This window comes from Elephantulus edwardii, unplaced genomic scaffold (assembly GCF_000299155.1).
Source record: "Elephantulus edwardii isolate Elephantulus edwardi_28Jun2011 unplaced genomic scaffold, EleEdw1.0 scaffold00118, whole genome shotgun sequence".
In the NCBI taxonomy this organism is placed as follows: Eukaryota; Metazoa; Chordata; class Mammalia; order Macroscelidea; family Macroscelididae; genus Elephantulus; species Elephantulus edwardii.
The window spans coordinates 3,306,790-3,329,831 of NW_006399868.1; the positions used below are offsets into that span (position 1 = coordinate 3,306,790).

Consider the following 23,042-nt stretch of genomic DNA (forward strand, 5'->3'; position numbering starts at 1 on the left):
GGGGGGAAGAGAAGTGCAGCAATGAATGAATGGAAATCCAAAATCTCTGTAAATGCTCATTAAAATTATTTTAAAAAAAGAAATAATGAACATGTGATTGGACAATACAGGGAGGACGATTCTTTTTATATCATAAGAAAGGATTTGTCTGAATTATGTTGCAGTGTTTGGTGGCAGGTAGAACATCTAAGTGATGAACCTAGAAATCTGGTTGATGATAGTTCTGAGGAAGATCTTAAAAGGACTGTGTGCTTCCCCCCCCTCCCCCACTGCCTCGTTGTGTACCATCAAATCTAATCTGACTGGTACAGGAGATTGCCCCTCCTCCAGCGGAGCATCTGGTGGATTTGAACCACTCACCTTTGGGATTACAGTGTAGTTTCTTGCCACTAGGCCACCAGAGCTCCCTTCTGTGTGTGTTCTTGCTGATGTTTACAGTAAGGTGCAGGAGGGAAGGAATGGTTACAAAGGAGTGGTGCAAAATGAAAACAGAACTTCAAGTTCTGGAAGACTCTGCTTCAAGCTAAGGATACGTGTCCTAAAACACTCACAGCCATGGGTTGAATTGAGCCACCCCAGAAAGTTAACATGTGTAATGATATAATGTGGACACTATGTGATGATCCCCTATGATGTAGGAGGATTAAGGGTGGAATGCAATACTTCTTCATCCCATCCCAGCCGTGATCCGACAGAAGGGAGCTAACAAGGGAAGGGAACGAGCCATGAGATGCACCTCAGTGCCACCAGAACAGAATGGCCGGCAGGGGACTGCATCCTTTAGAACTGCAGCACCTGCATCAGGAAGCTCCTTGACCCCCCGAGGAAGGGCAAGATACATGGAGATCTCTTAACCCCAGGCCTGCAGATGCTTGAAGGGAAAAGGGTGCTCATGCAGAACTGACCAGAGGGAATGGGATGGGGAGAGAAGAGCCCTGTGAGCTGGCACCCTGAGTCTAGACTTCTAACGTTCTAAAGGAGAAGAAGATAAAGTTCTGTTTTTAAAGTCAGCCACTATGGTATCTAAGACATTCACCAAAGACACGGCTACCTGGCTAAATAAGCTTCAGTTAAAGAGCTTAGCCTGTGGCTGATGCGTCTAACTAGTTACCACAGCGGAAAACCCATTAGCTTAGACTGAAGGTAAGAGAGAAGGAACCAAAGGCAAGAAATCATGTGCCTCTTGGAATTCCACAGGCAGGAAATGAGTCAAAGAAATGACACCTGTTGTCCTCTAAGAGAAGGAGCAGCCCTGGAGACCAGCGAGACGTGGAAGGAGGCGGGAGGATCTTCATAATGTCAAAGGATGAGGCTACACTTTCTTGAATCTTAAAAGGAGAATTCACAAATACCAAGTTTCAGAGAGCAGAGTCTTTACCACCTCAAATCCAGACTCTGAGACCGTCATTATGGCGAGCCAAGGGATAGTGCCTCCGTGCAGAGCTGCGGGAGCAGGGCTGTGCATCTGAGGCAGAAAAACGAGGGTTGAGAGGGTGGAGTAGCCACTGGGAATAGCAGGATGAAGTAGCCTAAAGCTGAGAGAGGAGAGCTACCATCCTAGAGAGAACTGAGAAGCAGAGCTGAAGCCAAGGTCAAGAGACCTGTACTCAGAATCCAGAGTGCATGGCCGCACGCAGAGGCTAGAGCATGTGGCCCTTGGTCAGCTGGACTCGGAGAAGGTTTGAAAGGGAATGCGATTTGTTTTGCTTGGTTTTATACTTGATTTAGTGCCTAATCATATGGGGCCTAGTACTGGTGGCCTAATGCTAAGGAACTGCAATGCAATACTGAAGACACGCAGTTCAAATCCTCATGAGAAACATGGGCAGTCTCCTCCCATGCAGTTAACTGCCTCTGAAAGCCTGCTGAACCATCAGCGATGGGTCTGTTCTGACTGAATGGTGGACAACAACAACAGTCCCTACTTTTCCTCCATTTCCCCCCCATTTGTTGTAGAAATGCCTACTTTGTGCCCGTCCACCATTCAATGTGGCAACAGATAACTTGTATCCTAGATTTCACAGATGAAAAGGAATCTTGCCTGAGAATGGGTTACACTTAAAGTCTCACTATTATATTTTATCTCAAGGATTCAGAAATTGAGATTTTGGGCTTAGAGTAGCTTTAAGACTTTTGAAATGATATGATGGGGTGAATAAGATTTCTATGTAGAAGAACATTAAATTGGTCAGAATAGAGATAACAGGACAAAGGATGATATGTTTGCAAATCCCAACCTCTGCCTGTGGTTATAATCCCGTCTGGGACCGGGTTTCCTTTTGATGTTAATGAAGGAGAGCAAGTGCACGATCTATTGTAAGTCAGTGTTTTTTGAGATATAAAAGAGGAACGTTCACGAGCTACCAGGGGAGATAAGGGATGAGAGTTGCCACGTCACACAAGGATTGGCTAGGAGCAGAGGCTGGGAAGAATAAGACTCCTCCCCAGAGCTAGCCGAGATAAAGACTGCCGCTAGACCCAGCACCCCAATGTCAGGCTTTAGCCTCCTAACCAGTGCGAAAATAGCTTTCAGTTTGTTAAAGCCCCCACTTGTACTTCTGTTAGAGCAGCATGAGCGAAGGAAGGCTGCTGTGAAGCTAAGCGTTTCAGGTTCTTGAACGGTGGCCTGTGGCATCATCATGAGAAAGCAGGTTGCTTCCATCTCTGGAGGAACAATCATTCTTACATTCCACGTGAATACCTCTTCAGCTGTAACGTGTGTTGATGCTAACAGTTTAGGACATAAGAGAGTGAGATCAGAATGATGAGGAACAGGAGGTGGGCAAAGACGCCCCGTGTCTGACAGTGGTGTCAGTGGGTTCCCTTCCCACAGTGACCCTGGTGGAAATTGGAGCTTTACGTCACACGCCTGTGTTTCTGCACTGAAACTTGGGCCTGTTCTCTCCAGCCACGGCAGATCTCTGCGCAGTTCACAGGTCTGCCATCATTTGCCATAGTTCTGATAACCAGTAGAAGCAGCGCAGGAAGGTTTCCAAATTTAAGGCTCAAGAGAAAATGAGTACTAGCTGTGCTCTGGTCACTGTGGAATGCAGTCGCTCCCTTCTCCTGGGATTAAGAGAAAAAGAATACAAAATTAGACAGGAGAGGGGAGAAGATGATGACTGTGAAATGGAGCTTTTTCTAAGTTGGCCTTCCTTTCCCCTATCTCCCCCTCCCACCCACAGTTTAAATGGATAGAATTCTTTTTTTCCCCCATTTTAAAAAATTTATTATTAATTTCAGTGAAAATTTACAGACTTTGGATTTCCATTCATTTCATTTCATTGTTGCACTCTCCCCTCCCAACCCTCCCCCGTAGTACACTACCTTCTTGGAAAAGTAAAAGAAAAATTCTTTCATTGTTTTACAATCCCTCCCCCTTGGTCCACTCCACTATGCAGCCTTCACTCTGGACTCCTGTCATGACAAAAAGAACTAATCACATATCCCTCTTAAACAGTTTTCGCCCTCATCTATTTCAATGCAGTATGCATTATTGAACCCATCTTTCTCAGTCTACCCCAACCCCGAGGTCAGTCCTGTTTTACAACGGTGGCACCATGCAGTATTTGTCCTTTTGTGACTGAGATATTTCACTCAGCATAATCTCCTCCAGGGTCACCCACTTTGAATAATATTGCATGAGTTCATTGTTTTTCAATGCAGCATAGTACTCCATTGTGTGAATATACCACAGCTTCTTTATCCATTCGTTTGTTGATGGGCACTTATGTTGTTTCCAACTCCTTGCTATTATGAACAAAGCTGCGATAAACATGGGTGTGCATGGAGTTCCTTTTTTTTAAAGGAAAAATTTCTATGCAATATTTATGCAAACTCAGATCCGGTCAGGCATTCTGGCATTGCTGCAGACACACCTCGTACTGGGAGAAGGACAGTACCTTTCCATCCCACGTCGTGAATCTTCCAATCCATGTGAGACTGCCTTTTCCAAGCCCGACTTCCATGGAACACTTCCTTCTTCACTAAGGAGCTTCTTTGCTCAATATCCCTTTTTATAGTTCCTCCCACCCCCACTATTTTGTAAGGCAATGAGTATATTGAACTATAAACAGCTCCAGGTTGAAGCTTACATTGCAGTGCACTTGAAGTTACTGGGGACGCGTTGATGGTTTTCAGAGGGATCATTAGGTGCTTTCCTGCCATTAGCCATGGTTTTCATTGTCACCCCAGCTTCCCTCAAAGTGAAATTGCTCTCTGTCTTTTGTCCCTTTCTGTCCAGCCTGTTTTGTAACAGCGGTCTCCGGAAACTCCTCGTAGGACACAACCGGCTGACACGGCTGCCCGAGAGGCTGGAGCGGACGTCGGTGGAGGTGTTAGATGTGCAGCACAACCAGCTGCTCGAGCTGCCGCCCAGCCTTCTGATGAAGGCTGACAGGTGAGCAGCTGCCGCGGGCCCCCAGCTTGGGGAGATTGCCCCTGGGGGTCCTTGTCCTTGGTGGTCTTCCATGGGGTGTGTCCACCTCCTGGTCATCTGTCTGACAGGCTGACAGGTGAGCAGCTCCCTGCGTGGCCTCAGCTCAGGGAGATTGCCCCTTGGTGTCCTTGTCCTCAGTGGTCTCTCACGGGGTGGGTCTGCCTCCTGGTCATCTGTCTCCCAGACAAGAGACCATCGTGGCTTTCCCAGTCGGTTCTTAGGGATGCCGGAGGGCTGTCCTCATGATTCCTGGATAGAGTCTCTGTTTTCTGGAGAAAGAGGCCAAGATGTGCATCGGTATGTTGTGGGAGTGTAGGTGAGACACAAGGCTGAAAGGTGCACTCTTGGACGGCCATCACCTGCTTCAGACTTGTCCTGGGCCACTCCTCAGGCTTTAATGTAATTATCTTCCCCCCAGTACTCGTTTGTCTCAGGATTCTCTCTTCCTCTGCTCCTGCTGTCACATACATACATAACTCAAAAGTTTTGGTGAAGAGATGGGTTTTATTTGTGTTTACCAATTGTTCTTTATAATTGGTTTTCCCCCTCACTTTTAAATAAATTCTTTTCCTTTGAAGAAACAGATTTTCTGAAATATTTGCAGATGGCTTTATTTGTATGTTGTTTCACAAAGCGTGTAAGGAAATTACTTTCATTTGATGGAGATGTGGCTAGTTTTAAACATTGCTGCTGTTATGTGCTGTTGAGTCAAAATCGATTCATAGCTGACCTTCCAGTGCATTTTCAGAGGCTGGAAATTGCACGGGAGGCAATTGCCCATCTTTCTCCCGCAGAGCAGCTGGTGGATTTGATCCACCTATCTTTGGGTTTGTTGATTGCTGTCAGGTCAAGCACGACTCACAGCAACCCTATGAACAAAAGGTCTGAAGCCTTTCTGTAACTATTGACATTTCTCAAAGTTCACAGAGTTTCCGGAGGCAGCTCATTTCTTACCTCTAGGCCACCAGAGCTTTCTGTGAAGTGTTGCCACACGCAGAGTTTTTCCTTAAAGAAGTCTTTATCAAACTGTGGCTGCTGACTGTGGAGCAGCATTTGCTTCAGAGCCATGAGTTCCCTCGTGAGTTTGGACAAACTCCTCCGTATCCTGGTGGCCTGAATCACTGTCACTTCTGCCCTTGTGCACGTACTTTGAGCCACTGTCCGTAGCTTCAGAACACTGTGAAGGACTGCACTTCTCAGCTGCCTTGTTAGGGAGGCGTTGCACTTCAGCTCAGAGTCCACATTTCAGATCCACCAGCTGCTCTGTGAGAGAAGGATGGGCAGTCTCTTCCCAAGCAACTTAAAACTCAAACCCATTGCCATTAAGCTGGAACTGTCTCACAGCTGACCCTCCAGCTGGTTTTCTGTGGCTGTGTTATGGAGAGGAGCCCTGGTGATGCTGTGACTAAAGCATTTGACTGTGGGTCTGTGATTGGAACCCACCACCAGCTCACCGTGAGAGAAACACCGTGAGGCTAAAGGCCTCAGCAAAGATTATGTCATTCAAATCGCTAGTCTTGAGTCATTTCTGACTCACTGCTGACCCTTTCTCAGTCCTGAGGCTGGTCGTTGTAAATGGAGGGGACCGGCCATCTTCATCCCTCGGAGTAACTGGTGGATTCATAGCCCTGGAGAGGCACGGCTTCGGGGTCCTCTGTGCACCTTGCTGTAGAGAGCGCATCAGATCCCACAGGCTTGGAAAACTGGAGGAGCCGTTTCACTCTGTCCTAAAGGACGGAGAATGAGCTCAGTGGCCGCGGACTGTTAGGAAGGCGGAAGGCGTTAGCCTTGGGGTCTGTACTCTAAAAACTGGAGAGGAGAGGAGTATGATCATGGATCTCCTGGCTTTGACAAAGTTGTGGTTAGGTTTCAGCATGAGAGACCTGAGCTGAGGGGCTCCCCCCGTGTGTGTTCTCAGGTCCCCGCACACCCCCTGTGTCCCCTGAGCTGAGGGGCTCCCCCAGTGTGTGTTCAGAGTCCCCTCGCACACCCTGTGTCTCCTGAGGTGAGGGGCTCCCCCCGTGTGTGTTCTCAGGTCCCCGCACACCCCCTGTGTCCCCTGAGCTGAGGGGCTCCCCAGCCTGTGTTCAGAATCCCCTCATCCCCCCATGTCTCCTGAGCTGAGGGGCTCCCCCAGTGTATGTTCACAGTCCCCTTGCACACCCCATGTCTCCTGAGCTGAGGGGACTCCCCCAGCCTGTATTTTCAGGTCCACACACACATCCCGTGTCTGTACATTTCCCTTACTCTGTTGTCCTTCCCCAAAGATAATCAGTAACATAGACACACCTTGGATGTACGTTAGATTCGGTTCCCAATCACTACAAGAAAGTGAACCCCACAATCTTTTGTCTCCCCAGCTTTTTTTACTGCACTTATAGGTGTGTGCATTCGCTTTGTGGAAAACTTTTGGAATAGTATGAGAATTACTCAAATGTGACATCCAGACATGAAATAAGCACAGGCTACTGGGAAAAAGAGAGAACCTGGACAGAAAGAGTGTCGATGCCTCTGCGCCCTGGTGTTGGAGGAGAGCAGGGCATAGCCCGTGGTGGCCACGAGGACAGATCGCCTTGGTGGAGGTGCACAGAGAGCTCCTTGGCGGCAAGGTGGTGAAGCCCCGCTAACCTACAGGTGGCTTCTCTCTGGCGGTTCAAATCCACCAGCAGCTCCAAGGGAGTAAGATGGCCAGTCTCGTCCTGTGTGATCTGCAGCCTTGCACACCTGCTGGAAGGTCCACTCTCATGGTTTCTGAATCAATAACACAGAGAGTTTTTTGTTTTTATTTGGACAGATGACACTGATAGACTTGCCTAATGCAGAATTGCCCTAAGTCTTCAGTCTGTAAAGGTTGTGTGTCTGTGAGGGACAAGGAAGTGAAGTATGATACTAAAGGAATACTTCATCCATCTTATCTGGTAGCAAGAAGTTATGTTAGGGAACTGTTTTAAATTGAATGGCTTTTTGTAATAGGAACTTTAGTGGTCTAGTGGGTAAAGAGTCGTGATGCCAACTCATAGCCAGATGGTTCAAATCCACCAGCTGCTCCCCTCCTGTCAGATTTACAGCCTCTGAAAAAGTCTGCTGTGCATTTTTCTGACTCCTCAACAGCAGTGGTTTTGGCTGTAAGCAGTACCTTCCTCATCCTCTCAAAAATTTAGACCATTTTATTAACGTCGTTATGCCTTGAACAAGCAGTTGTAGGTTATGAAATTTTTTTGCTGAGTTTTGGGTATTTTGACTTGCACTTCAGTGGCAGGTCAAAAGCTAACAACAGAGATGAAATAAGACAGACCCCACGTCCTGTTGGATGAGCTGGGCCATATGGGCCTGGACCTCTAATCGCATCTCTGTGCTTGGGGTTGAGATTTTCTTGGTGGAAGGTTTGGATCATCAGTTGACATCCCCAGCTGGCCCGAGCTGGGAGCAGCCCTTCCCATCATTTGAGTGCGGAAAAAGCTGTGGGAAGTCCTGCCATCCTGCTGGTCCTCCTGAAATCTTGGTTCTCCAGTGAGAAGCCCCTGTCCACCCTGCGTCCAGCTCTGACCTGATGCTGTCAGTCTACTTAGCCAGGCCAGGATGGACCTGTCACGAGGTGCTGGCTTTGTGTTTGGCCGACACCAGGGGCTGCTTCAAGCCCTGCTTGGGGCAGCGGAAGATATTTGCAAGTGGAGGAGTCAGAATGTGTGTACAACTGGAGCCCATACTAATTGTTCCTTTTGTGCTGATTAAATATCCCCAGAGGATGAGTCACTTCCCAGACCAGAAGTTTGAATGACTCAGACAGAGTAAGAGTAAATATCACGGGAACTAGAAGAGAACAAGAAATCGGGGAGAGCGTGATCGATTGACCGTGACAACTGGTGCTGCTTGGCAGAGACAGAGCACTTCTGGCATTTGAAGAGCTCCTTTTCCTACATGGTGTTTTTTAGTGAGAAAGGCAAGCTCGGCAGGTTCAGGTGTTCTGCGAGCCGCAGCAGAAGAGAGTGTTTCTCAGAGCATGTCTTCTCATCCTCTGAACTCCGTTACCCATGCAGGTCTCGGGTCTTTGTCTCAGTTCTCCTGGCTTAGACGTCTCAGGGGATTTGCCTCCACACACACACACACACACACACACACACACACACCCCCGCCCAAGCCCACCTGTATTTTTCTGACTTTCTGACAATTATTTTTTACACACATTTTGTTTTATGACCTTAATTACGACCCTATATTGTGACAATCCTTCCTTTGATTCCCTCTTTCTCTCTTTTTTTGAAATAGTTATGGCTTAGCTTTTTCTACATTCGCTAACTATAATTGTGAAATTTTTCTTCTTTCTTGTGCGAGGTTACACTGAGTGATTTTTACAGAGTGATCCACCCTTGTGTCCCTTGAGTGTACCCCCTGGCCCTCCAGTGGGCGTCCGAGGCTGCAGATCACCCTAGGAGGAGATTGTCCTTGTTTATTCTGAGCAACCACTGGTAGACGTGAACAAGGGAAGATGCCACCTTTGGCGTGGGCACCGGAGCTGCATTATTCTTTGCTATTGCTGAATTTTACTTGTTTGTTAGGGGAGCTCTGGTGGGCTAGTCTGTATAGAGTTGACCCAAAGGCCTGCCTCTTTGGCGGTTCGAATCCACCAGCAGTTTTGTTGGAGAAAAATGGGCAATCTCCTCCCATGCACTTTGTTGTTGTTATGTGCCATAGAGTCACTTGCAACTCATAGCGAGCCTGTGTACAAGAGCCCCAAACCCTGCTCTATCCTGTGCCAACTTTATTGTTTCTGACACCCTACTCCCATTATCCCAGTCACTGAATTGATCCATCTCATTGAGGGTCTTCCTCTCTGGCACTGTCCCTCCACTCTCCCAAACTTGATGTCCCTCTCCAAGGACCAGTCCCTCCTTGCAACATGCCCAAAGTATGTCAGACGAAGCTTCAGAATCCTTGCCTCCAAGGAGCAGCCTGGCTTCACCTTCTCCAGGACAAACCTGTTTGTTCTCCTAGCAGTCCATGATATATTCAACACTGTTGTCCAGTACCACAGCTCAAAGGCATCCATTCTCTTTCTGTCATCCATAGTCATTGTCCAGCTCTCTGATGCATAGCAAGCAATTGAGAAGACTATGGCCTGGATCAGACACACCTTAGACTCCAGACTGACATTGTTGTACTCTGGAGAGGTCCCTGACAGCTGACTTTCCCAATGCAATTCGTCTCTTGATTTCCTGGATGCTGGTACCAAGAATGTTGATTGTGGAGCCAAGTAAACTAAAACTGTTAACTATCTCAATCTCTTCACCATCCATACTGATGCTGCCAGTTGGCTCAGTGGTGAGAATCTTTGTTTTCTTGATGTTGAGCTTCAGTCCATATTGAAGGCTGCAGTCCTTACCTTCAGCAGCAAGCACTTCAGGTCCTCCTCAGTTTCAGCAAGCAGAGTTGTGTCATCTGCATTATGCAGGTTGTTGATGAACCTTCCTCCAATCCTGATACCCCATTCCTCCTCATACAGCCCACCCTCCTGAATGATCTGTTCCACATATTGATGGAAAATATATGGAGCCAGAATACATCCCTGGTGGACACCCTTCCCGCTTTTGAGCTATGCAGTGTATCCTTGCTAAGTTCTGATGACTGCCTCTGGGTTCAAGTATACGTTTCGCATAAGCACAATCAAATGTTCTGGGATTCCCTTTCACTTTATAGCCTTTAAAACCCTCTCAGCAGTCACCCATGAATTGGTTCCAACTCGATGGCAATGAGTTTGAATTTCTTTTTTTAGTTTATAACAGTTTTCTTTGTAATTCAAAATCACTTATACTTATTAATAAAAAATTTACTGACTCAATTTCAACTCATAACAACCCTTAAGAGAGAGAGTAGAACTTCACTATAGGGCTTCCAAGACTGTAAATGCTTTCTAGACTGTCTTCTTTTTTCCCTTTTTTCCATTTTTTTGAAATTGTGATTTTTAGTGAAAGTTTACAGTAAAGTTGGATTTTTATTAATTCATTCATGGTTTTACATTTTCCTCCTTATCCCTTCCCAAGTTCACTTTAAAAAATATATTTATTCATTGTTGAAGAATTTCCTTTTTAATAGTTTAAGAATCTTTACATCTCTATTCAGATAAATGATTTAAATGCAGAGTATCAGCTGTGCCTACAAATAGTTATATCTGTGTGGTCCTTCATCCTTTGCTTTTTCAAGGACAGAATGTGGCTGTAAGATTTAAGGACTGCTAAACTCTACAACAAACTCTTTACATATGATCAAAAGCCAGTGGTACTAAAGAAATTCAAGCAGTATTGAAGACATTGGCCCATCGACACTACCATGATAAATGGAGAAAGGATGACTTCATCTTACTTGGATCGAAAATTACTCTTGGTACCAACAGTCAAACGATCAGGAGAAATAGGTCCTTGGGAAAGTCTGCTATCAGAGACTTCTTCAAAATAGTAAAGAGCAGTGATGTCAGCTTGAAGACTAAGGAGTGCCTGATTCAGACCATGGTGTTTTTAGTCACTTGCTCTGCATCTAAGAGCTGAATAGTGAATAGGATAACAAGAAGAATTGATTCCTTTGAGCTGTGTGTTGGAGAAAAGAACTGAATATCCCATGCACTGCCAAAAGAACTAACAGATATGTCTTAGAAAAAGTGCAGCCAGAGTGTTCCTTGGAAGCAAGGATGGTGACCTTTCAACTCTCATACTTAGGGCATGTTGCTAGGAGAGGCTATTCCTTGGAAAGGAACATCATGCTTGGAAAGATGGAGGGTGAATGAAGGAGAAGAAAACCACCCAGCAAGATGATTGATGGACTGCTGCGGTGGGCTGTGGTGTGTCCGAGATAACGATGGCACAGGATAGGACAAGGTACGGTCCTGTTGTTCAAAGGGTCACCACTGTGAGTCCTGTTCAACTCAACGGCACCTAACAACAACCACAGACTCCTGCTACCACTCCCACTCCCAGTGACCCTCGACTGCCCTTTCACTGGAGTTTCAGTATGAACTGAGGCTCAATGTCAAGAAGACAAAGGTTCTCACCACTGGACCAATTGGTAGCATCAGGATGGATGGCGAAGAGATTGAGATTGTTCACAGCTTCAGTTTGCTCGGCTCCACGGTCAACACTCTTGGCACCAGCAGTCAGGAAATCAAAAAACGTATTGCGATGGGAAAGTCTGCTGTTAGGACCTCTCTAAACTACTCAAGAGCAACGGTGTCTCTCTGGAGACTAAGGTGAGCCTGATACCATGGCCTTTGCAATCACTTGTTATGCATCAGAGAGTTGGACAATGACTAGGGAGGACAGAAGGAGAATTGATGCCTTTGAGCTGTGGTGCTGGAGAAGAGTACTGAATGTACCATGGACTGCCAAGAAAACAAACAGATTTATCCTGGAGAGGATTAAACCAAGCAACTCCTTGGAGGCAAGGATTCTGGGGCTTCGTCTGACATACTTTGGGCATGTTGCAAGGAGAGACAGGTCCTTGGAGAGGGACACCATGCTTGGGAGGGTGGAGGGATGGCGCAAGAGGGGAAGACCCTCTATGAGATGGTTTGATTCAGTGACTGGGGTAATCGGGATGGGTGTGTCAGAGGCAGTGCGATTGGCACAGGATAGAGCAGGGTTTAGGGCTGTTGTACATAGGGTCACTATGAGTCGCAAACGACTCAACGGCACATAACAACAACAACAACAACAAGTCTTTACAAGGGGGTACTGCCCACCTCTCTCCTTCTGTGTGACTGGGGGTGCAAGCTGACCTGCCAGTCAGCATCGCAGTCGTAACACGGTACCGCTGACCTTAATACAGCACCATGAGCACCAGTTATGTAATGTGGCATAACCACACACCACGGGGCTTAGTACAACACCACGAGCACCAGCCACGTTATAACGTGGCATAAACACAGCACTAGTGGACACCAGTCAGGTGTGAACTCGCCAAGTGAAGAGGGAAACCTGAGCAGGTGGACGGAGTACACCAAGGACAAGGAGCCTTGAGCCATGGGAAGCAAGAAGCTGATTGGTCACCTCTCTGCTGCAGCAGGTGATGGTCCACGTGGTCCAGGGCAGGGCCGGCCCAGGCACCTCTTCTACTGTTGACCATTCTATTAAGGAAGCTCCCCCGGTGGGGGCTGCTCATTTCACACGTTCACATCCTCGCACACCTGTGGCCTCCTCTCTACCTGAGCAGGTGCCTGCCTTCACCTCCAGCTTTTTTCTAGTAGAAGTCCCTTGAAAACGTCCTCAGGGGAAAAGGTTTTCTTACTGTTTTCTTTTTTAAGGTTATTTTGGAAAGATGAAAAATTAAAGAGTTTTATTTCAGGATTGTATTTCAGGATCTTTTAACCTTCGCCAAGCAATGTAACAGTCCTCACCTTTAGGAGACAATGATTTATTATCTTAAAAAAAAAACAAACAAAAAACAACCAAAATACGAGCTGGGAGCAGGAGCTTTATGGAAGGGCCGAGCCTGGGAGGTAGAACATCAGAGCCAAAGTGTCTCCAAAGTTCCTTAGAGACGGCAGAAAGCATGATGCTGTGTTGCTGTCTTCCTCCAGGGAGATGAGAGCCGCATGCTGGACCACATGGATGAAGCATCTCTTGACACATTAAATGGTCATTTTATACAACTATTTAAAAATTGTGTAGGAGAAGCATGAAATTGGTCCTCCCGTCTTATTGATCTGAGACAAAACTCAGTGCTACAGGGATTTAGCTTTTTTAGAGCGTTGGAGACACGATTGGGGTTATTCAGTCAAGCTGTTGCCCATCCACCTGCTGATTAAAGAGGGTTTATTCTGATGAGAGCACACCACCAGGGCCAGGACTTAGGTTTCGTTTGTCTTCTGCTGGAACATACAGGGGAGAATGAGGAGTAGTTATTTTTAAGAGGATTGATACCAAATTTACTTTCCAAGACAATAATAAGCAGAAATCTCTTTGGTCCAATTATGTGCTCTTTGGCCTGATAAGATGATGAAGTTGGACTTTATTCAGCTCACATGAAGCCCTTGGAGCCAGCCTACGGTCTAACTAAATATCATTTCCTAGAGGCTCAGCTGTGGGGTTTCCCCCTGATCTTCTGTGAGGGGTGTCTGACTCCGTGAGTCCAGGCAAGGCTCAGCAGGGTAAGAGGAGAAGTCTTTTGGGATGTCCCTTTCCTCCTGTCTATTAGATGCTGGGAGGAGTTTTCAAGCCCATTTACAGCTTTCTAGATGTGGGCGATCTAGTGGTAAGAGGCTGCACTGCAATCCCATGGGTACTCAGTTCAAATCCACCAGCTGCTCTCTGGAAGATGGATGGGCAGCGTCCTCCCATGCAGTGTACTGCCTCCGAAAGCTCTCTGGAGGGTCAGCGCTAAGACAGTCCTAGTCAGTGAGGTTTGTGGAGGTTTGGGGGTTATTTGTGTTATTTGTGGTGTTCTTTCCAAAAAAATCATTCCCTCTTTTTCCGGACTAAAAATACACATTCATGTGTTCCTTCTCTCCTCCCTCCCTCATCCCCTCTCCCTCCAGTTCTCTCTCTCCTCACCAGCCCCTCTTTGTTTCCCTTTCTTTCTCGCTGTCCTTACATACGTCTTAGAGAATTATGCTTTAATGATGTTATCAGGTGGTTTCCCAGCCCCCAGCTGTATTAAGGTACTAAGTCTCTCCACGGGAACAATTCTTAGCAGGGGAGCACTCTGACAAGGTGGTGAAAAGAAAACAGACCCGTGTATACACTTTGAAGAAGCCTGGTGCTGTACCCGGTTTCCTTCCTGGTTCAGCCCATCTCAGACACGGCATGAACGACCTTTCTCTTCTTTTCTGGACTATAATTTCTCTTGACTATTTATGGGCTGGGCAGCTCTGCTCTGACTTCCTTTTTTATTTTTATTTTTTTTAAATGTCAACAGAATACGTGTTTCTTTAATGGAAAATGTTCTATTTTGGGGAAGCTGCTCTTCCTCAGATAAATAGAAAGGGGGGGGGTGCATGTAGGGCGGGGCCAGATGGAAGAGCGTCCAGTCAGCTCACTGAGGTGCAGTTGGCAGCCCCAGTGAGGACTCCTGAAGGGAAGTGGCCCTGAACAGTCAGGGCGCCCCTGATGTTCTGTGCACTTAGAGTTTTAAGTATTTACCAGCCACTGCCACCAAGTTGATTCCATCTCGTGGCTCCACCAGGCTCCCTGGGCTTAACCCTGGGCGGGAGAGACACCACAGCCTCTCTCTCTCCTGAGGAGTGGCTCCTGAGTTTGAACTACCAGCCTTTCAGCTAGCAGCCCAGTACTTAACCTGCCCCATGCTGTTGAATTGATGCTGGCTCGTGGTGGTGACTCTGTGGGGCGGAGGAGAACCCTACCATAGTGTGTCCAAAGCAGCAGGCTGCCAGACCAACTTCCCAGCTGGTGGGTTCAAACCCCCGTTCTTTTAGTAAGGAGCTGGGTGCTTAACCACTGAACCACCAGGAACGTGGCACAATCGTTAAATGCACCCCTTGATGAACTTTTTTTTTTGCTTTTCTATCACCAACACCCTTGTGTAACTGGCACCTGGGTTAAGAAACAACATTATCAAAACCCCGGAAGCCCTTCCTTGATTCTGCATGTTCCCACCTTCCACCTAGACTTCCTAGTGCTGAGGTCCAGAACTGTCCATAGGAACTATGCCGTCCACGTCCACCCTCTTGCCCGTTCACACACTGTTCTGTCTGCCGCGTTTAATGAGTGGTTATATGAAGTTCTAGTTTTTCACCCACAGTGTTGTGGGGTTTTCTCTCGTTTTGGATCCCTGCTGGTACAGAGACTAAGAACTGGGCTGGTCACCAAAAGATGGGCAGATCGAGACCGCCAGTCACCCTGAGAGCAAACTGAGGTTGTCTGTCCGTCTGTGGAAAGGTGAAATCCTTGGAAACCACGCAGGGCAGCTCTGCTCTGTCCTGTGAAGTCATCAGGAGTCCAGTTCACTCGGCAGAAGTGCTTGTGTGTTTTTATTCTATCTTTTTCATGCAGAGGGAACTCTGTTTCTATTGTGGATGCATGTCGGTAAAAATGGTTTCAATATCCTGACTAGGGAGACTTCTCACTGTGTGATTTGGGTATAAGCAACCTAATTCCTTATTATTACTGTGGGGAAGAACCCTCTTATTTAAAAGCAGTGATTGTTTTCTCTTTCTCAGTCAGTTGTGCATTGTCTTCACTCAGTCACACCCCACCAGCTGTGGAACTAATCCCACCCTCCCACTTCTTCGCTCCCCCCGACCCCAGCCGATTTCTGCCTCGGCATTTATCACACAGGTGCTTGCTGTGTTCCTTAGCCTAGGTAAGATGTCAGGCATCCGTTTGCTGGCTAAATTTGAGTTTCTGTTCCTCAGCCCGGCGTCTGGCTTGGCTGTCAGAGGTCAATGAGTCTGGCTTGGCTGTCAAAGGTCAGCGAGTTTGCAGGTGCATTGAGGCTCCGAATCCGGGCATTCTTCCCTCAGTGGTGTCTTGATGTCTCCCTGGCTTTGTCGTTGCAGCCTGAGATTCCTGAATGCCTCCGCCAACAAACTGGAGACCCTCCCCCCAGCCACCCTTTCCGAAGAGACAAGCAGCATCCTGCAGGAGCTGTATCTCACGAATAACAACCTCACAGACAAGTGCGTGCCGCTGCTGACCGGGCATCCCCACCTGAAGATTCTGCACTTGGCCTATAACCGCCTGCAGACTTTCCCCGCCAGGTAAAGGGCTCTTGGAAGCGCTGTGTTTTGTTGCACTGCTAAACATGTGTTCACAAATGCGGAGGGGGAAGAAAACTCAACAAGCTCTGAAGCTTGGGCTGTCCCGTGCCATCCCCATGGTCCCTGGTGCTCCTACCCTTTGTAACGGACAGTGTGTCAGTCCAGCTCATTGAGGACATGCCTCTCTTTCCTAGCATGTTGTTTTTCCAGAGATTGGTCCCTCTGATAACACGCCCAAAGCATGTGACAAAGTTTCGTCATCATTGCTCAAAGGAGCACCCTGGTTGAACTTCCAACAAGACAGATTTGTTTATTCTTTTGGCAGTCCATGAGAGATTCAGGACTTTTCAACACCACAATTCAAAGGTTCTTCTGTCATATTCATTGTCCAACTTTTTTTTACAGTTGGAAATACTATTGGATCAGACACACCTTAGTCTTTAAACTGACACCATTGCTCTTTCACACTCTTTATAGGTCCTAGGTCTTTTGATTTCTTGACTGCTGCTACTATTGGTGTTAATTGTGGATCCAAGTAATACTCTTAGGATTTTGAAATAATGCATGTTTCTAAGTGATATGTCTTACTCTTGCTTCTTTTTAAGCATCAAATTAATTTTAATCTTTTTTTTAAATAAGAGTCTAATGTGATGTATGGACATTAGAGTGTAAATAGGAACTTGACGGTCCTTAATTATCTGTCAGCTTTTGTAGCCGTGCTCATGATGTGGAAGCCAGTGGTGACATGTAAAGCCATGGAGACTGTGTGACATTGCAAATTACACATGGCTTTAGGAGATTGCATTTTTAATTCCATTTTAATTTTCACTTTTCCTTTTGATAGCAGTGGCCCTGTGTGCGGCTTTGAGTGAATCTGTGCGCGAGCCACAAAGGGTTTACTCCACTTCCTTCTCCCTGGCGTTTAGCCACCTCACAAGTCAGGACTTGGAATGCACACCCACACATCAAAGCAAACACAAACCCCTCTGGTTCTGTGCTGGGAACAGCAGCTCAGAACTGGCACCAGGCAAGAGCCCAGCACAGCCTCTTCTGTGCCACGAGCCGGCCGCTGGTGGGCAGGAGGACCTTGTGGGCATTTGCCCAGGTATCGCTCTGTTCTTGTAACACCTGCCTATCTCTCCCCCTCTCTCCTTATTTTACATTAATGACTAAAGTATGTTTTTTCCAATAAAAGGTCGTTTATTCTAGAATGGTGTAGAAAATTTAAAAGGGCGGGCAAATTGTCCAGCTGTACCCAAAGCTACTGCTGAATCTTTTTCTAAAAAGATTATGTTTCTTTTATCTTGGTTTACATGCACAATTCTTAAACTTTGTGTCTTATTTATATACATGGTGTTTTACATTCCTGCTGCATCTTTATGGTGTTATTGTTTCTAAATACTTTTAATATGTGGCACCAAACCAGAGCCAACTCCAGTGCCGTAGTGCAGAATCTAGTCCGCAGGTGACCCTGCATCAGGTTTCTGAGGCTGTGAAATCTTCATGGGAAGAAATTGCCTCATCTTTCCCCAGAGGAGCAGGTAGGGAGATTGGAACCACTGACCTCTCAGTTAGCAACCCAGCCTGTAACGCACTCCACCACCAGGGCTCTTTACCGTGTGGTTTGGGAAGGAGGTACGGTAATTACTTGGCAGTAACACATCAGGAAGGGTGCCTGGTCCCCTTTCAGATGGTGATGATCGCTGCCCTTTGGGTGTAGATCAGAAATGACCGTCTGCTGGGATGCAGCGTGTTTTCCCCAGTGGCCCGTGCACCCAGGGCAGAGCCATCTTGCTATAGTTTCTGGTTCTCTTCAGGGAGGTGTTTTATCCAGCATCGTTGTTCCTGGCATGATCCAGAGCTCCTCAAGGGTCAGGACTGTGAGTTACGTCTGCCCTTGAACCTCGTGTCTCTTCTGGCCATGGTCGACATTCAGCAAATGACCCTGCTCTGGCGACCAAGTCTTTGTCCACCTTTCTATCTTCAAGGAGATACACCCCTTTCACTTTACCTCCTTGGGCTTCATGTCTCTAGTTTTTCTATGTTTGGGCCTCATTGTCCTTTGGCTTCTCCATGTTGTTGTTGTTAGACACCATCAAGTCAACTACTTAAACCAAAGGCCTCGCCTCTGGGGTTCGAATCCAGCAGCTGCTCCGAGGAAGAAAGATGCACAGGCTGCTCCTCTGTGATTTACAGCCTCCAAAACCCACCGGAATAGTTCTTACATGGTGGCAGCAGCTTTTGTTGGCTATTTTGTTTTGTTTTAGTAATACAAATGAAATAAGGAAGAGAAGGTAGTCTCTGTAAAGATTTATAGTTTATAAACTCTTCTGTCCTACTGCGTAACTGTGACTTGGAATTCTGGTCACAGGCCCAGTGGCAGCGGACAGGGTGCATTTGGGACTGTTTTGGGTTTGGGTTTTTCTGTATTCTAAGTGAATCTTAACCACTGATGCTGTCATGCATTCTCCTGTAGGCCCCCAGTGTCATTTTCTCCTCAGAGCTCCTCATGGGTCTCTTCTAACGTCCTCTTCTTCCAGTAAAATGGCAAAGCTGGAGGAGCTGGAGGAGGTTGACATCAGCGGGAATAAACTGAAAGCCATCCCGACCACCATCGTGAGCTGCAGGCGCGTGCACACCGTGATCGCGCACTCCAACTGCATCGAGGTCTTCCCTGAGGTGATGCAGCTCCCGGAAATCAAGGTGTGTGTCCAGGTCGGCAGAGGAAGTCGTGTCCTGCCCGGCCCAACCATGCCAGGGGTGTGGCTGGAGGCCCGAGAAGGAAGCTCGCAGCGCTCACACTCTGTCGTCCTCACCACGGGCCTCACTGTCGAGTCGGTGGAGAGGAGGAAGGAAGCCCCTGGAGGATGTGAGGTGGTGGTGGTCAGGGCCATGGTGGCTGGGACCGTAGTGACCCTGTGGGCAGCAGGATGGAACGCTGCCACACCCTGTGATGTCTGAGGCCATCTTTAGAGCCACTGGGTCAGACCATCTTACAGGAGGGTCTTCTTTCTCCCACTGACTCTACTTTTCCAAGTCTGATGCTCTTTTCTAAGCACTGGCCCCTCCTGGAACGTACCCAGAGTGTCAGGGCAGAGTCTGACATCCGCACCTGTCCAGGACTGGGAGTTGGGGAACTTGCCTCCTGGACTCTGTCCCTGACTAGCTCTGTAATGCAGGGCCAGCAGCATACCACCTCTGTCCTCACCTATCTGATCATGCGTTTCCTGCCTCATTTCCAGGCAGGTGTGTGCCTCAGAGGATGAATCTGATGGGAAAGCAGTTTTCAGGAGTTGGTGGCCCCATGGCTTGCTTCCCCCACCCTCTTGCACCTGGTTTTAAAGCACAGGTCCTGCCCACCACTCGGGAGCTCTGGTGGCCAGGAGGCAAGGAGCTGCGCTGCCAAGCCAAAGGCAGGTGGTTTGAGTCTAGTGGCGGCTTTGCAAGAGAAAGGCCGACAGTTTCTCTGATTTGACTTACGGCCTCTGAAAACCTGCTGGAGGGTCAGCTGTGAGTCGACGCCAACTCTATAGCACATAACAACAGCCACGTACCACCCTGGGGAGAGCTGTACCCAGTAAACAAGAGGTCCCTGTAGCGATGCCCGGCTTACTGCCATCAAGAATGCATTTCAGTTTCACAGAATTGGCAGAACAGACATCATTAGTGTCTACTGGTTGGAGAAGCAGCTCAGGTGCTGTATGTGCTGCCATTTGTATAAATTACGTCAGCACAGTGGTGGCCGAGACAGTCTGCCACGTGTCTCAGGGGCCACCCTGCAGACTCCCGGGTCCTGTCCTCGGGTGAGAGCCAGCGGCCAGCATTTTGCCATCTCAGTGTTACATCTCTTGGGAGTGTGGATGCAAAAACATCCCTTCATTGAATCTCAGCGTTTCTGACTATCCACTATTTTATGCTCAATAAAAAAAATAGCTTCGTGGTTGTAGACTCAGCCTATTCAAAGCTCCTTATCAAGGGAGGATGTAGAAAGGTAGTCAAGCTTCACCATCCTTATCTTTTCAGGCAGTTTCTGATATAAACTTCGGGTATCAGTTAAGAAAGTGCATGAGCATTTCGACACCTTAATTAAGCTTCTGAATTTCTCATCAAGAAGTTTTTGAACACCTAGAATGGCCTAGTGGAAAGGAGCCTTGCTGCCCTCTCCTAAGGCACGCAGTTCAAATCCACCATCTGCTCTGCAGGAGAAGGGTGGACAATCCCTCCCCCTGGAGGTCAGCTGTGGGTCGGCTCTGACTCAACAGCACACACACTATAGTTGAAGGGTTAGTAAGCTGCTCTGTAAGTATGTGCTGGTGGGTCCACTGAGCCGTAAATAGTGTCCCTCTAGCTTTAAAAGTATTATCGTCTCATCCATCATAATTTCAGAGTCTCATCCATCCACCATTTCAGAGTGAGTGTTACAAACACAAATGTAGCTCTAGGTGCAGTGCTTAAACACTCACTGCTACCCCAAAGGACAGCAGTTCAAGCCCACCAGGTACTCCGTGGCAGAGAGACGCAACGAGCGGTGTGCGTCCCCAAGATTACAGACTCTGGAAAGCCTGGTGGGCAGCTCCGCTCTGTCCTCGGGGTACCTGCCTCCATGCTAACTCAGTGACAGCAAGTTTCGGGTTTTGGTTGTTAACTTTCTCACATTTGCTTTCAGTCTGGGGAGACTAGTGGTCTAGTCCTCGGGGAGTTGGCTGCTCACCCAAAGTCTTTGTCTGTCCAGCGGTTCAAATCCACCGGCAGCTCCGAGAGAGAAAAGTGAGCGGTCTCCTCCACGCGGCTCACAGCCTGGGCCAAGCCGCTGGACGGTCAGCTCTGAGCTGAATTCTTTGTCTGCAGCCCCCTCCGTGGTGGTCGAGTAAATGAGCAGGCGTAGAGTGGGATCTTCGCCGAGAACAGCCCACCTGCTCTGTTTCTTCAGGTGTGAAATAAGAGGCAGAGCTCCTTCCTTGCAGGGCTGTTGTGAGGATGAATTATTTCATGTATGTCGTGCGGTGTGTGTGTGCTGAGTCAGAACCGACTCCTAGCTGACCCTCCAGCGGCTTTTCAAAGACAGTAAGTCACATAGGAGGAGACTGACTGCCCATCCTTCTCCCACAGAGCAGCTGGTAGATCCGACCAGGGGGCTCCCAGGATCACAGCCCTTTAGATTGTAGTGCACCTTCTTACTAGGAGGCCGCCAGAGCTCCGGGCCCACAGGGAATATAGGGTGTATGGAGCATTTGAAATGGGACTGGCATAGAGTAAGAACTCCATGAATGGTACAAAGGCAGAACATTGAAAACTGTGACCACTCCCATTGAATCCATTCAGACTCATGGGAACCTGCAGTGGGTGTCTGAAGCTATGACTCTCTCTAGGAAGGGACCATACGTCTCTCTCTCTTGAGGGAAGCTGGTAGATTTGAACTGCTGACACTCACTTGGCAGTCCAACATGTAGCACATGCTACCAAAGAAAACCACTCCTGGCAAGCCACTTCTGACTCAGTGACCTCACAGGGCACAGTAGAACCCCACCAGATTATTTCTGGGCCTGTTAATCTTTAGGGGAACTGATTGTCACGTCCTTCTTCCTTAGAGAAGGGTGGTGTGTTTGAACTGCCAGCTTTTGGGTTAGGAGCTGAATGCCTTAATCCACTGCCCTACTGGAGCTCCTGCCCATACGCCTTAGCATTATTCATACACACTCCTAATAGGTGTCAACTGTGATGTTAGCTTTCTGGAACAACTGCCTTGGCTGAAGCTCAAACAAATCCAGGGAATGTTTTATTTAAGCAAATGCATCTTTGCCTCCAGCACCAGGAAGATGCTGACAGCTGAGCTTCCCGGGGGATCCTGGGCTGCCCTGTACTTGACCGAGCTGTGCTGTGGTGTCTATGAGGGCAGTGCGTTAAGCTGGTAAAAAGCCCTTATGGAGCAGTAGTTAAGCACTCGACCGCCAATCTAAAGGTCGGCAGTTCACGCACACCAGCTGCTCTGTGGGAGAATGGGGAGGTATTCTGCTTCTATAGGAATGGCAGCTTCCAAGCCCTGGGAGCAGGTCTCTCTGTGCTCCAGGGCTGCTGTCCGTCAGAACGGACTCAGCAGCTTGCCATGGAGAGACTGGGGGGCTCCAGCGATTGAGTGCTTAGAGTCTGTAAACCACGTGGGGAGAACCTGCCGGTCCCCAGGGAGCTGCTGGTGGACTCAGGCTGCCAGCGAAGCCCCACCTTTGAGCCAGCTCAGAACACTGCTGGTCCCATTCACAGATCGTGTGTCACCTTACTATATACAATGACTCTTTGTGTATTTGTTTTCCAAGTGGGTTAGGAATGACCCATTGGGCAGCTCAGGTGTAGGGTGCCTCGAGGGCGGGGTTTTTAATTAGATTTATCCCTTTATTTCCTGTTCTCTTCTGCCTGGCATGCAGCCAGGCAGGACATTTAATCTTTTACTAACTTCTTACTCAGCTTTTGAAGTTCCTTCTCAATTTGAATGTTCCCTCTCTTCATTTTGCTTGTTTCATGATTTGTTTGCTTGCTTCTTTGTTTTGTTTCAGGAAAATCCTTCAAAAGAGTCATTTGATGTTTTATCTCTTGCTCTCATAGATACACAAGTGCAGGGACTTTGTAAGAAATAAGGGAAAAAGAAAACTCTCATCCTTGGGATTTTTCAGTCAATGCTCAATGTAGAATGCAGAGATAAACTTGAAAGGACAGAGATGGGAAGAAAAAAGAGCATGAATTTTTCTGTTATTATTTGAAGACAGGGGAGATTCTTATTGCACTTGACACAGTTGATTTTCCTGTGGGTGACAGAGTAGCAAACAGACTTTGTCTCCTGGATGGGGGCAGTACAGAGTGCTGGGTGGTCAGGCCACCTCCTGGATGGGGGCAGTACAGAGTGCTGGATGG

At 47.7% G+C, this 23,042-nt stretch overlaps 1 protein-coding gene across 1 annotated transcript in view; it reads left to right on the forward strand.

Annotated features, from left to right (window-relative positions):
• PHLPP1 (PH domain and leucine rich repeat protein phosphatase 1) overlaps positions 1 to 23,042 on the forward strand; it is a 307,243-nt gene that overhangs the window by 265,180 nt on the left and 19,021 nt on the right. The window contains exons 13-15 of the mRNA XM_006892758.1: positions 4,244 to 4,399; positions 15,939 to 16,139; positions 18,680 to 18,842. Of these exons, the coding sequence (XP_006892820.1) occupies positions 4,244 to 4,399; positions 15,939 to 16,139; positions 18,680 to 18,842 (520 nt within the window). The remainder of the gene's footprint in view (positions 1 to 4,243; positions 4,400 to 15,938; positions 16,140 to 18,679; positions 18,843 to 23,042) is intronic.